This window comes from Rhinichthys klamathensis, unplaced genomic scaffold, assembly GCF_029890125.1.
Source record: "Rhinichthys klamathensis goyatoka isolate OS25496 unplaced genomic scaffold, OSU_Roscu_1.1 h1tg000242l_1, whole genome shotgun sequence".
In the NCBI taxonomy this organism is placed as follows: domain Eukaryota; kingdom Metazoa; phylum Chordata; class Actinopteri; order Cypriniformes; family Leuciscidae; genus Rhinichthys; species Rhinichthys klamathensis.
Window position 1 is genome coordinate 2143283 of NW_026606764.1, and position 13224 is coordinate 2156506.

At 37.7% G+C, this 13224-nt stretch overlaps 2 protein-coding genes across 5 annotated transcripts in view; one reads left to right on the forward strand and one right to left on the reverse strand.

Moving 5' to 3' along the window:
• On the forward strand, positions 1 to 11058 carry ints4 (integrator complex subunit 4). 2 transcript variants are annotated; one of them, XM_056265896.1, is made up of 23 exons: positions 1 to 136; positions 927 to 1121; positions 1307 to 1424; positions 2033 to 2139; positions 2300 to 2503; positions 2592 to 2642; positions 3265 to 3353; positions 3785 to 3905; positions 3985 to 4056; positions 4143 to 4317; positions 4420 to 4625; positions 5127 to 5269; positions 5358 to 5473; positions 5784 to 5917; positions 6561 to 6721; positions 6811 to 6904; positions 7341 to 7421; positions 7515 to 7645; positions 7728 to 7787; positions 8453 to 8612; positions 8709 to 8852; positions 9215 to 9335; positions 10716 to 11058. In XM_056265896.1, exons 1-23 carry the CDS (start codon positions 83 to 85, stop codon positions 10901 to 10903), a joined length of 2925 nt encoding a protein of 974 aa, XP_056121871.1. In that variant the 5' UTR covers positions 1 to 82; the 3' UTR covers positions 10904 to 11058. The 2 variants fall into 2 exon arrangements, with proteins under 2 accessions (XP_056121871.1, XP_056121870.1); XM_056265895.1 differs by having other exon boundaries at positions 26 to 136; positions 924 to 1121.
• The window catches only part of aamdc (adipogenesis associated, Mth938 domain containing), a 27557-nt gene continuing 25339 nt past the window's right edge, over positions 11007 to 13224 (reverse strand). Inside the window, exons 1-4 of one of the 3 annotated variants that reach the window (XM_056265921.1) lie at positions 12953 to 13043; positions 12353 to 12485; positions 11493 to 11588; positions 11007 to 11402 (exon numbers count right to left, since the gene is read on the reverse strand). In XM_056265921.1, coding sequence (XP_056121896.1) covers positions 11262 to 11402; positions 11493 to 11588; positions 12353 to 12484 — 369 coding nt within the window. In that variant the 5' untranslated portion in view covers position 12485; positions 12953 to 13043 and the 3' untranslated portion in view covers positions 11007 to 11261. Of the gene's footprint in view, positions 11403 to 11492; positions 11589 to 12352; positions 12495 to 12952; positions 13044 to 13224 lie in introns of those variants that run through there. The other 2 variants (XM_056265923.1, XM_056265922.1) reach the window with 2 other exon arrangements.

The following is a 13224-nucleotide window of genomic DNA, read 5'->3' on the forward strand; positions in this document are numbered from 1 at the left end:
TGGCGTCGCTGTTTCACCGCAAGGTTCTGACGCCACTGAACAGCGCGTGCGCGAAGAAGTGCAGGAGCGGATAAACACAGCTATGGCAGCTCATCTGAAAAAACGAGTTTATGAGGAATTCTCTAAAGTTTCTCAGGTGAACATGTAAATCATATGTATTGATCATACACTATCATGAAATATGTGTTGGTTACAGAATATAATTATATACGAAGATATTAGAATAAATGCAAAGCACATGTAGCCTTTAGCATTAGTGGGTATTCATTATTATAATGACAACGGCATTTATTCATGTTATTTGGGTGTGATTGTTTTATTCATGTCAGCTGGAACACTATTTATACATTTTTATATGCACATATCTTTTTCTCGTCCCACTGTAACTTCCCACTCAACATTTCCCTGTAAATCTTTATCTTAATATTTGGCTTGTGTGTAATTGGTGTTGATGCCGCAGATAATAAATAATAAATAAATAACAGAATGAATGTGCAAATCCTCCATGGTTGTGAGAATACCAGGACTGAAATAACAAGTTATATAATTATTTTTCTCAGTTTTATATCAGGGCTTTTTTAAATGAGTTTGGTGACACTTGACAATAAGGTTTCAATTGTTAACATTAGTTAATGTATCAACTAACATTAACTATATATGAGCAATACATATGTTACTGGATTTGTAAATCTTTGTTAATGTTAGTTAATAAAAATACAGCTGTTCATGTTACTACAGAGTGCATTAATTAATGTTAACAAATGCAACTTTTGGATTTTTAATAATATATTAGTAAATGTTGAAATGAACAACGTTAATGTTAACTAATGTAGTTAACTAATTTTATCTAATGAAACCTTATTGTATATGTGTTACCATGAATGAGATTATGTTTTTATCTCGTTGTTGTCGTCTCTTTGCAGCAGGTGTCTTTAGAGGAGATTCCTACGAAGAAACTTCGACTGACCAAACCCAGTAAATCCGCCGCTCTTCACATTGACCTGTGTAAAGCCAGCAGCCCCACAGACGCTCTGCAGTACCTGCTGAGTTTTGCACGAAAACCCGTGGAGGCCGAGAGTGTGGAGGGGGTCGTGCGCATTCTGCTCGAGCATTATTACAAGGTGTCAGAAACAGAAGCTTCATGAAACATGCTAATACACATACCTTGATACTGACATAAAACATTTGCTTTCAAAAAAATATGCACTTGCACATTTCAGTTTATATTTTTGGAATAAAAAGTAAGATTATTTATTACTTTCAATAACTGTGTCTTTACATGTACATGCGGTGATGTGGTCTACAGGAGTCCGATAACTCTGTCAGGCTGAAGATCGCCTCTCTGCTGGGTTTATTATCAAAAACGCAGGGCTTCACTCCAGACTGCATAGTAGACGATGCTATTAACATTCTCAACAATGAAAGTAAGTATAAAATCATGAGGCTCTGTTAAAAAAATTCATTTGACACTTAATATAAATGTCTGAATGAGTTGCACCTAATTAAATTGAATGTACATTGTCATATAAATAAATATAAGGATATGCTGGGCAGAGCTAGTATTGTTAACCCAAACTAAAACTATTTTAAAAATTCTGTTAATTGAAATAAAGCTCAAATAAAATATAAATGTTAGTTAAAAAAATCTAAATTAGAACAAAAATTTGAAATGTTGCGTTGATGATAAACTGAAATAAGTTAATTATTAATATGATTAACTGAAAATAATTAAAACTGAAATTAAATTAAATGAAAAGTAAGTTAAAACTGAATAGCAATATTTAAAAAAATAAGTGACAAAAGCAGATTTTTTAGATGTTAACTAAAACTATCATGAAAACTAAATATATATATATATATATAAAGCTAATTCAAAATATGAATCAAATTACATTAAAAAAGCATTGGTGCTGGGGACAGAATGTTTTAAACATTTAAGTTTTCCAGTTAAAGCAGCTATTTCTGACGCTTATAAAATGCATTATTAATAATAAAAAATAAGATTTTTCTAATAATTTCATCTGTGTTTTAGAGTCTCATCAGGTTCTGGCGCAGCTGCTGGATACGCTACTGATCATCGGGACTCAACTCCCAGACAAAACCGCTGTCATTCAGAGACTTATAGATGTGGCCTGCAAGGTGACTGCAATAACTACGATTTCATCCTTTCTTATAATACTGCGGTCATACTTTTTGGCACTATCAATTATTCATACTGATATCACTAGCTTTTATATTGTTCTGAATCTGAATTATTATTATTTTTAATATTTTATGTTCATGCCATGTTTTTCCTCAGCATCTCTCAAGCACTTATTTTGGGGTGAGGAATAAGTGTCTCCAGCTCTTGGGCTGCCTGGGGACGGTTGATATGCCTCTCAGTAAAGAGACTGATGCGGGACCTGGAGCACAAACGTCACCCGTACGGGATGTACAGAGTTTGATCAGCGACTATTTTCAGGACCAGGACCCTCGAGTCCGCACCGCTGCCATCAAAGCCATGGTACATGAGCTCTGTAGAATAATGTGGTGTTAAAACAGCATTTATTGCCACTTTCTTTAAATGACTTGTGTTTTTCTTTCTCCATCAGCTGCAGCTACATGAAAGAGAGATGAAAATTCAACAGATTATTTATAACCAGGTCAAGACTAACAATAATAATCTGACACTACCATTTAAGTTTAGGGTTGGTAAGATTTTTGGTGTTTCTGAAATAAGTATCTTATGTTCACCAAGGCTGCATTTATTTGATCAAAATTATCATTTAAATTATAATTTAAAATAAGAATTTTCTATTAAAATGTGTTCAAAAATATAATTTATTCCTGTGATGCAAAGCTGAATTTCCAGCATCATTACTCCAGTCTTCTTCAGTGTCAAATGATTCTTCCGAAATTCTAATTGTAATTCTAAAATGCTGATTTGCTGCTCAAGAAATGTATTATTTTCATTGCTGAAAACAGTTATGCTGCTCTATATTTTAATGGAAAGCGTGATAAAAAAAAATGCAGGATTCTCTATGAATAGACAGTTCAAAAGAAGAGCATTTTTTATTGAAATAGAAATATTTTGTAACATTATAAATCAATGTAATGCATCCCTGCTGAATAAAAGTATTCATTTCTTTCAAAAAAATCATACTGACCCCAAACCTTTTAACTTTAGTGTATGTTTTAAATCTTTTTTTTTAGTGTTCTACTGAGCGTGAGATTACAAAAGTAATCTCCAATAACTAACTTATGAATGTGTCATTTCTCGGACAGGCCTGTAAGCTCTTGAGCGATGATTATGAGCAGGTTCGTTCAGCAGCGGTACAGATGGTTTGGGTTCTGAGCCAGCTTTATCCTGAGAGGTAGAGCGTCCGTTTTTACGAGCTTTTCTGTGTTATATTAGGAATATTTGTATTCCCTTAGCACTTAGCAGAGAGATTTCCTTTAAAAACAACCCAAGCTAAACTAACAAACAAACCAGCAACCAAAAACATTCTATTCCCAACATTCAGAAGATTCCCCAAGCCACCTAATAGTATTTGTTGCTAAACAAAATCTGGTTATATAGGGTTACGTGCTCATACTACATATCCAAACTCTTCATTCTAGTAATAATCTTAAGCGTAGATGATTTTCTCCATCACAAATTCTAATGTGGTATGTCCATCCAGTCTTTAACTGTAAGTAATGCTGACAGCAGCCATCGCTTTAATTTATCATTTCAATTGAAGAAATTCAAGAATGAAGCCTTTTAAAAAGGATTTGAACACTGATCTGTCTTGTGCATTAACAGTATTGTTCCCATCCCCTCCTCCAATGAGGAGATCCGACTGGTGGACGACTCCTTCGGGAAGATCTGTCACATGGTCAGTGATGGCTCATGGGTAGTCAGAGTGCAAGCTGCAAAACTGCTGGTGAGTTATGAGTGTGATTGTAGCATATCCGCATAGCCACATGATTAATTCTAACGGTTCCACTCTCTCTCTCTCTCAGGGCTCAATGCACCAAGTCAGCCCTCATTTTCTGGAGCAGACTTTGGACAAGAAGCTGATGTCAGATCTCAGGGTATTTACACAACAAATGACAGGAAAAAATGCAAGAAACAGACATTAAAGAATTATTTAAAAGATGGTGTTCTCATTGTATCTCAGAGGAAACGCACTGCTCATGAGCGAGCAAAAGAGCTGTACGCTTCTGGAGAGTTCTCGTCTGGACGGCGATGGGCCGACGACGCTCCCAAAGAGAAAGTCGACACTACCGGTGTAAACCTCATCGACTCTGGAGCCTGTGGGGCGTTTGTTCACGGCCTGGAAGACGAGATGTACGGTATGTATTTCAAAACACAGCCATTATCTTTGAGGACATTTTTAGCACTTTAACTAGATTTGTACCAGAGCCTGGTTATTAATTTGGTATCGATTTTCACAGAGGTGCGTATCGCTGCTGTGGAGGCGCTCTGTTCCCTCGCCCAGTCGTCATCCAGCTTTGCTGAAAAATGTCTCGACTTCCTGGTGGACATGTTTAATGATGAAATCGAGGAGGTGCGGCTTCAGTCCATCCATGTGTTACGGCAGATCTCGACTCACATCACCCTCAGAGAAGACCAGCTGGATACTGTCCTCGCAGTACTGGAGGTGCTTAAAAAATCAAGAAAAATAACACTGAAATCACAATATGGCTTAGTGCCATTATCAAATCACAAAGGCTGCGTTTGGATAATTTTATTAATTAAATAAATATATGCGCTGCATGTTTCGGGAGTGGCTCGGCTCGCAGAAAAATGAGTTTAGGTCGCTTATAACCATACGTGCATTTGAGAATGCAACATGTGCCGATCATCATCTCATGTAATGAGCAGCAAATTTTTTTTTTTTTTTTTTACATTGAAATATCATATCATAATAATAATATAAATAATAATTTATTTATAATTTTATATAATTATTCTATAATAATTCTTATTTTATTGTCATATTTTAGTATAATCACATTTTTGGCCTATTGTGCAGCCCTACAAACAACAACAACACAACAAACATGGCACTTTTTCGTTTTGATCAGAAAAGTCACTATTAGATTTTCCCGCAAAAAGTGCAGCCCTGATATCATGCAAATGAACTGACCATTCATTGCAGGACTCATCGCGGGACATTCGCGAGGCCCTGCATGAGTTGCTGTGTTACACTAACGTGTCCACTAAAGAGTGCATCCAGCTGGCCCTCCTGGAACTCCTGAAGAACCTCACCAAGTACCCAACCGACCGCAACTCAGTCTGGAAGTGAGTTCCAGTGGCTGTTCATGTCTGTTCCTCACTGGCATTCGGTCCCATTCTCTGACTTCTTTATTTCTCTCCCCCTTTAATCCAGATGTTTGAAGTTTCTCGGTGCTCGACACCCAACCCTAGTGCTGCCGATTGTCCCTGAGCTGCTGAGCACACATCCGTATTTCGACACTCCAGAACCAGACATGGACGACCCTGCTTGTATCCTGCACATCTGACATGACAACGTCAATCCATATTACTATTTACCCATGTATTTATATTTACTGAATGTCTTGAGAGTGATGAATAATACAACATATGTCATTTGAATTGAATCCTAAAACATAGAAATGAATGTGAATCTGAATATTAAGGGTTAAACGCATTTCCAGACATCTGATTTTGTTTTTATTTGCTGTTCACATTTTTTCAAACATGTCAAATAATTGAACTAAGCTGGATAATTTCTGCTGCCTGTTCGTTCAGAGATGTTTCTGTTCAAATTTTCTTTAAAACTGGGTTTGTTCAGACATCGCTGTTTTAGTTCTGGTCTTCAACGCAGCCCAGACCTGTCCCACCATGCCAGCGCTGTTCTCAGATCACACGTTTCGGCACTACGCCTACCTGCGTGACAGCTTGTCCCACCTGGTACCGCACCTCCGAGTGAGAAACCTGCCTGCAGCCTTTCGTTTTATTTAAATATAATATACACTGCTTTTCACAAATTTGGGGTCAGTAAGATTTTAAAATATATATATATATATATATTCTGCAAAGATGCATTAAATTGATCAAAAGGGACAGTGAACACATTAATGGTGCAAAATATTTCTGTTTGCAATAAATGCTGTTCTTTTGAACTTTCTATTCATCAAGGAATCCTAAAAAAACTGAAGCAGCAACAAACATATGAAGCAACACAACTGTTTTCAACACCGATAATAATAATAAATGTTTCTTGAGCAGCAAATCCACAAATTAGTATGATTTTGTGACAGTATTGAGATGTGACACTGAAGACTGGAGTAATGATGTTGAAAATTCAGCTTTACCATCACAGGAATAAATTGCATTTTAAAATATATTCATATACAAAACAGTTATTTTACATTTTAATAATATTTCACAATATTACTGTATTTTTGATCAAATAAATGCAGCACTGGTGAGCATTAGAGAATTAAAAAAAGTTTACAAAATCTTACCGACCTCAAACTTTTGTGTATGCTATTTTAGTGCTGTAATAAAACCGTATTAAAACTCTTTTTTTATCTTCCATATATTTGGTGTATGTTTTCTCTCTCAGTTGCCAGGCAGAAAGCAGGCTGCTAGTCTGGAGGCGTCTGGTGTGGGTTCAGGCAGTCTGGATTCGGCACATAACTTCCTTCAGGACAGTCTCATTCGGGTCAGCGCCCTTCAGAACCTGGAAACACCTGGTGCTCAGGATCTGCTGGAGTTTACCATCAGGTTCAAACCTTTAATAAACTACACCTATATTATTTTGAAGGGTCTCTTCATAAGGTGTTTGTAAAGATGGTTTTTAATTTCACATGCAGAGATCTGCAGAGGTTGGGGGAGCTGCAGACTGAGTTGGCTGGTTCTGCAGATTTCTGTGCCACATATTTGCGCTGCCAACTACTGCTTACCAAGGTGAATACAAATATACTGCACTAATACTTTTATTCAACAAGGCTGCATTAAATTGATCAGAATTGACAGTAAAGACATTTATAACTAAGAATGCTTTTTCAAATAAATGCTGTTCTTCTGAACTTTCGGTTCATCAAAGAATCCTGAAAAAATGTATCACAACTGTTTTCAACATTGTTGCTTGAGCATCAAATCAGCGTATTAGTATGATTTCTGAAGGATCATGTGACACAGAAGACTGGAGTAATGATGCTGAAAATTCACAGAAATTAAAAAACTGTATTTTTGATCAAACGTTGCCCAGATTTTTTATTTACTTTAGTTTTGAGCCTTGATGAGCAGTAAAGACTTCTTTCAAAAACATGAAAAAATCTTACTGACCCCAAACTTTTGTACTATTCAACTGTATTGTATTGTTTGTTTCTTTCAACCCCAGGCACTTCAGGAGAAGTTATGGACCATGGCTGTTCCGCTCTGTCTCAAACAGAACGCCAAAGTTTCAACAGCCGCTCGACAGGTACATCCTACCTCAGTTCATTTAATCCACAGCCGTCCCACCAAACTTTTGACTACTGATGTGTCATTGTTGTCATTTTGTGATGTGTGACAGATCCTGGATGAGACCTATAAGCTGGAGTTCTTGTACAGTGGTCTGGAGACGCAGCAAATTGCAACAATTCACAACGTGCGACTGCAGGCGAAAGCGTTACAGCTCATCCTGACAGCACGATCCAAACGAGGGTCAGCACTTACTAATAAACTTTCTAAAGCAATAAAATCTCAAAGATTTGAAACTGATGATCTTTACTCTTCTGAATAACAGGGTTGATCGTGTTCTTGGCATTTGTGAGAAGTTCCTGCAGGATGTGGAGTCATTTCAAAGGTAAAAACACTTCATGTTAAAGGGATAGTTCACCCAAAAATGAAAATTCTGTCATGGTTTACTCACCCTCGAGGTGTTACAGGTTTGGAACAACTTGAGGGTGAGTAAATGATGACAGAATTTTCATTTTTGAGTGAACTATCCCTTTAAGGCAAGCAAACACTTGGATTTTGGCCGGATTTTGCTGTCGCAAACAGATTTCCAGGGTCTGTGACAAACCCCCGGATCACGGATGCTGTTTGATATTATTGCCATGTGGTCCTGTAGTGTGTGCAATGCAACGACTAGCTGGAACTAATCCAGCCAATCGCAGTGCAGATGGTATAAACGGAGAAATCTCGAAATCATTTGCATGAATTTCTGGCGTGAATTTATGTGAAAGTTTTTTCGCTGTTGGTCAGGGCGGCCTCTTGACCAAATGTCATGTAGTTTGTGCACCTCATCAGCATTGTGTTCTGTAGTATGTGCACTGTTATAACAAGACAACGACAGATGACAAGAAACCTTGTTCTGTAGTGTGAGCACCACAGCAATTCAGCTAGTCTTACAGTCCTGTAGTGTGAGCTTGCCCTTACTTAAAGATACTGTGTTATAAATGCATCAAATCTCAATCTATACGTTGACGTGTGAAGAATCACTGAATATTCTTGTCTTTCCATTCTCAGGCTCTTCATGACAGAGTTGCCCCATTTCCAGGACAGTTTTGTTGAGAAACTCCTGGAGTTGATGCCCAGGCTGACAGCCTGCAAACCTCATGATCTGGTTAAAATCTTTCAGACCACACTGCGGCAAAGCAGATTCATCCATCTCAAACTACCTGAGCAGGTGCGCACGCAGATTCAAGATACAGGAAACAGCTTGTTTGTTCCCAAACGTGTGTTGAATTATCCTTTTTTTTTTCGTTTATTTTGGTTTGTTTAGATCCACAGGGCGTCAGCAACAATTATCGAGCCGACAGGAGAATCAGACAACGCTTTGAGATTCACCTCTGGTCTGGTAGTGGCGTTAGATATAGACGCTACTCTTGAACATGTACAAGACCCACAGACAACAGTCAAAGTGCAGGTTAGATGCTTCAACCTCATTTCTTTTCAGTCAAATCACATATAAGCAAAGAAAAACTGACTCTATTTTCATAAAAAAAGGAAAAAGGACCTCACTTTTCACCATCTAATCAATTCTCAATGGATGCATTTAAATCCCACCCTACGTATTCCTGTTGCTCAAACAGTAGAGCTAGCAACGCCAAAGTCATGGGTTTGAACTGATAAAAGTTTTACCTGCAATGCATTAAGTTTTAATGCATTACAAGTCACTTTGTATAAAAGCGTCTGCCCGTTGCATAAATGTCAATACTCTTCCATTGTTTCAGGCATACAATTACTTTGCTTCAATTTGTGTACAATTTTTTTTTCGTCCTCCCACAGGTGCTGTATCCAGATGGACAGTCTCACATAATCCACCCCAAACCTGGAGATTTCAGGACCCCAGGACCTGGACGTGTGCGACTGATCACGCAGGTTTATCTCTCTCATTCTGCCTGGACAGGTTGGTATCCTTTCTGAAATGTGTCTTTTTCTGCTGTTAGTAACAGACACATGCACATCAAGACACCAGTTGTGTATTTTTGGTCAAGTATCATTTTGCTGAAGCTATTCTTTGTGTTTAGTCCTTGTATAAAATAATGATGCAAACACAAAGACAAATCCTTCTCTGCTGGTAGCGAACAGCATGAACCCTTCACAGTTCCACAGATATAAATAGAACTGCATCTAGTCCAACAAGGCAGCATATTGCTCGAGTTATTTTATATCTGTGAGTGTGACCAGAAGAATACTGAGCACCGCAGCTGAGGCTGAATGCATTTCTGCTTTAGTCATATAGTGTCTATAGTGGTGAACGGAAATGTTCCCATTTGCCCCAGTAGCAAAGATAAAAATCCACAATAGTTTCTATGAATTCCAAAAGAGTAAAACATTTTTGAGATAGATTAATGTCACATTTTCAATCACTCTCTCAGCCATTGGTATTAGAACCATTCATGCAGCAGCTGAAAATCATGCTTTTTTACATTTTCAATTTTCTTTAGTGTGTAAAAAAGCCTCAACTGTAGTTTTCTTCCGGGAACGAGCACTTCACAATATTTTTCATTTAAATAATTCCAGCTAAAGCAATAAGCATAAAAGGGTGAAGGCCTGTTAGTAGCGTTTTGAAACTAACGGTTATGGCAAGGGACATGGCATTTCCCAAACTTGCTCGAAGCGGTTGACCAATCACAACACACTGGACCAGCTGACCAATAAGAGTGCATTGTGCTTTTTGGAAGGAGGGGCTTCATAGAGACCGGAACTAAACAGAGCGTTACTGACAGACTGGGAAAAGAGGTGCTGGAACAGTCAATTATGTGGAAAAATTATGTTTTTTGAACATTCAACCATAAAACCTTATTCTAATAGACCACAAAATCAAAACTCTGAAAAAGGGCATAAAAGGTCCTCTTCAACCATTTTCTGTAATTTAATAGCAAGGTATCAAAACACAAACTAAAGTGTTATAAATGTACATGAAACTATACAAAATTAAAACAAACTTTTTATGATGTTAATAACTGGAAAATAATTCAAAAGGTCCACTGTACACAACTCATCAGTGCATGTTATTCCTAAGGGAAAAAGTGTTATTTATGACCTTTGTTTTATGCGTACTAACAAATTGCAGAAAGACATTACAACTAAAACGTTTTGTTATACTGCACTTACAAAAGCACCTTGGATTACCATGTAAATACTGTAGTATTTGTCTGTATATATATATATAATACTAGGATCACCTGTTACTATCCCAGTCTTTTTTCAAGAGTACATTCACAGTGGAAAGTAGAATGTAATCTGAAGTGCATCTCATGTCTGTGTGTGTTTTTACTCTCAGAGCCCTGTCAGATTGAAGTGCGGTTGCTTCTGGCCTACAGCACCAGCAGCTGTAAACTATATGTCTCTAAACCTGCGTGGAATGAGAGTGTAGATGGTCTCCCCACCAGTGAGAGCTCAATTGAGGGCACAATCCACCTCAGCAAACCTGTTAAAGTCTTCATTATGCCAAAACCAGCTCGTCGCTGACCCCTGTGTGTGTGTGTGTGTGTGTGTGTGTGTGTGTGTGTGTGTGTGTGTGTGTGTGTGTGTGTGTGTGTGTGTGTGTGTGTGAAATTAACACAAAATCAAATGTTTTCACAATTATGTTTAATCTTAAATAAATCGTTTTTTGTTCATTTGTATCACTGGTGTGTGTGATAATAATGGGGTATTTTCATTTGATTATAAAGCAAATAACTTTTTCACCAAAAGTAAGGAAAATATTTCCTCCAATAGCCCAGAGAGCAAATTATAAAGCATCTATTAAGAAGACAATGTTCATTTGAAGTGTAAGGCACTTTTAACACAGCATTAAATGAATTAGCTGGTTGTGTTAATGATGTCATCAGCAGGTGGAGTGGAAGACCCCGCCCACTTTAGCACCCTGTCCCGCCAGAGCGTTATATTCTTTAACAGCCTGCTCGGTCTGGAACACCCTGACGTCGACACCCTGCTTCTTCACGTAATCTACGGTGGAGGGAGGCACCTGAAACATAAAAGATAAAAAGATTCGCTTATTTAAGGATTGAAATATTCAGATCATGGACAGTGTTGATCATCGAAATCACAATCCTACCTGTAGAGCTTCACTCATCCCTCTCCCTATGACCAGCGTCTGCACCCCTTTCCTCAGGACCTCTTCCAGATCAGCTGGCTGGACACTGGGATAATGCTGGCAGGACCATAGATGTGCTTAGTTAGACACATCTCTAATAAATAACATTTAAAGCAAACTGGTTGAAATACAAGATAATATGGATATATTGAACATTTTTGGTCACTACATTGTTCCCATATATCTATTTGTGTTATTTCATAGAATGCAATTAAATATCCCTGAATGAAATGCAGTTGCTTTGTATAAAAGCATCTGCCAAATGCATAAATGTAAATATTATAAAAGTACAATGAATACTAAAACAGATTTTACAAAGCATACATTGCTGTTTTTATGAAAATATAAAATTTTAAGAAGATAATGTAATTCTGTCATGACAATGGATATGGATATGGCAATGTTAATGTCGTGGCGTAATAGATCTGCTACACTGCTGCTGCGGACCAAGTACCGAGACTTGCTACTGCGAATACCTTCACAGACATTGCTGTGAACATGTAAGTCATAATGCTGCACATGTAACATACATGAATTAACTCTGTAGCAGATCTATACAGGTGGAGCTGGGGAAGGGGGAGGGTTTCTGAAAGTGCGCTGCAGTCTGCCAACAGGAAACAATGCCAAGTATTTGAATGTTTGAGCAGCAAGCTCATTGGCCGCTGATGCAACAGCAACCAATCAGCTGTGCCGTGTAGATAACGACATAAATGCTACCAATAAGTTAAAGACCTATCAGCCTGCACCATTCAGAGTTTCATGCCAGAACTATGTAATAAAGATGGGGGTAATTTTACAGTGTGATCTGGTGTTTAACTTACATCTGTGCCGGTTTCACGCCAGTCCCAGGCACGGCTGCCACCAGGCCACACTTTACAGTCTTTATAGGATGCAGAGCAACCTTTGACCTTCATGTGGCCCCAGGATAAGGAAGCAATCTCTGGAGAAGACATGCTCAGCTTTTTCTGTAACAGAGTGGAAGACAAATCAGATGCATTTATTAGTCTTTTTCTTGACTTTTTACATTGTATTATACTATATTACTATAGTATAATACCATGTTTTTTTGTACAAGTACCATGCTAGTTCCTTAAAGTGTCAATGTAAAATCATTGGTACGTCAATATGTTAATCTTTCAGTACCATAGTACTACCATCTTTGTACAGGATGTCACTCTAATAAACCCTGACTGCTTTTTTTAAACACTTAATTAACTTACAAAAAACTATTTACAAATGATAAACCTTAACCTACCCAGCGTAGCACTTGTACATGCATACATATGTCATAAAACCTGCTTTCTCTAACGAGTTTTTTTTATCAGGCAACTAATAATTTTTATTACAAAAACAACTTTATACACGTACAACTCATGCACTATAAATATTTTTCATTATATAATCTTGCCTCTGCCTGCAACCCAATCTTGCTTGTGTTGTGCTTTTCTTCGTGTGACGGCAGGCCACACCCACCACGTACGTTACTGGCCAGCGTCTAATCAGCGTACGCTTCAGCCCTTTACGCTGATTGGCTGCCGTTCAGTGACGTAGCAAAAGCTGGAGTCAGTCAGTCAACGGCATGGTCCACATCCTCTCAGCAGCCACTCGGATAATATAGTAATTAATATATGAATTGGATAATATAGTAAATTATTTAATTTAAAGGAATAAATAAAATAATTATTAAAATAAA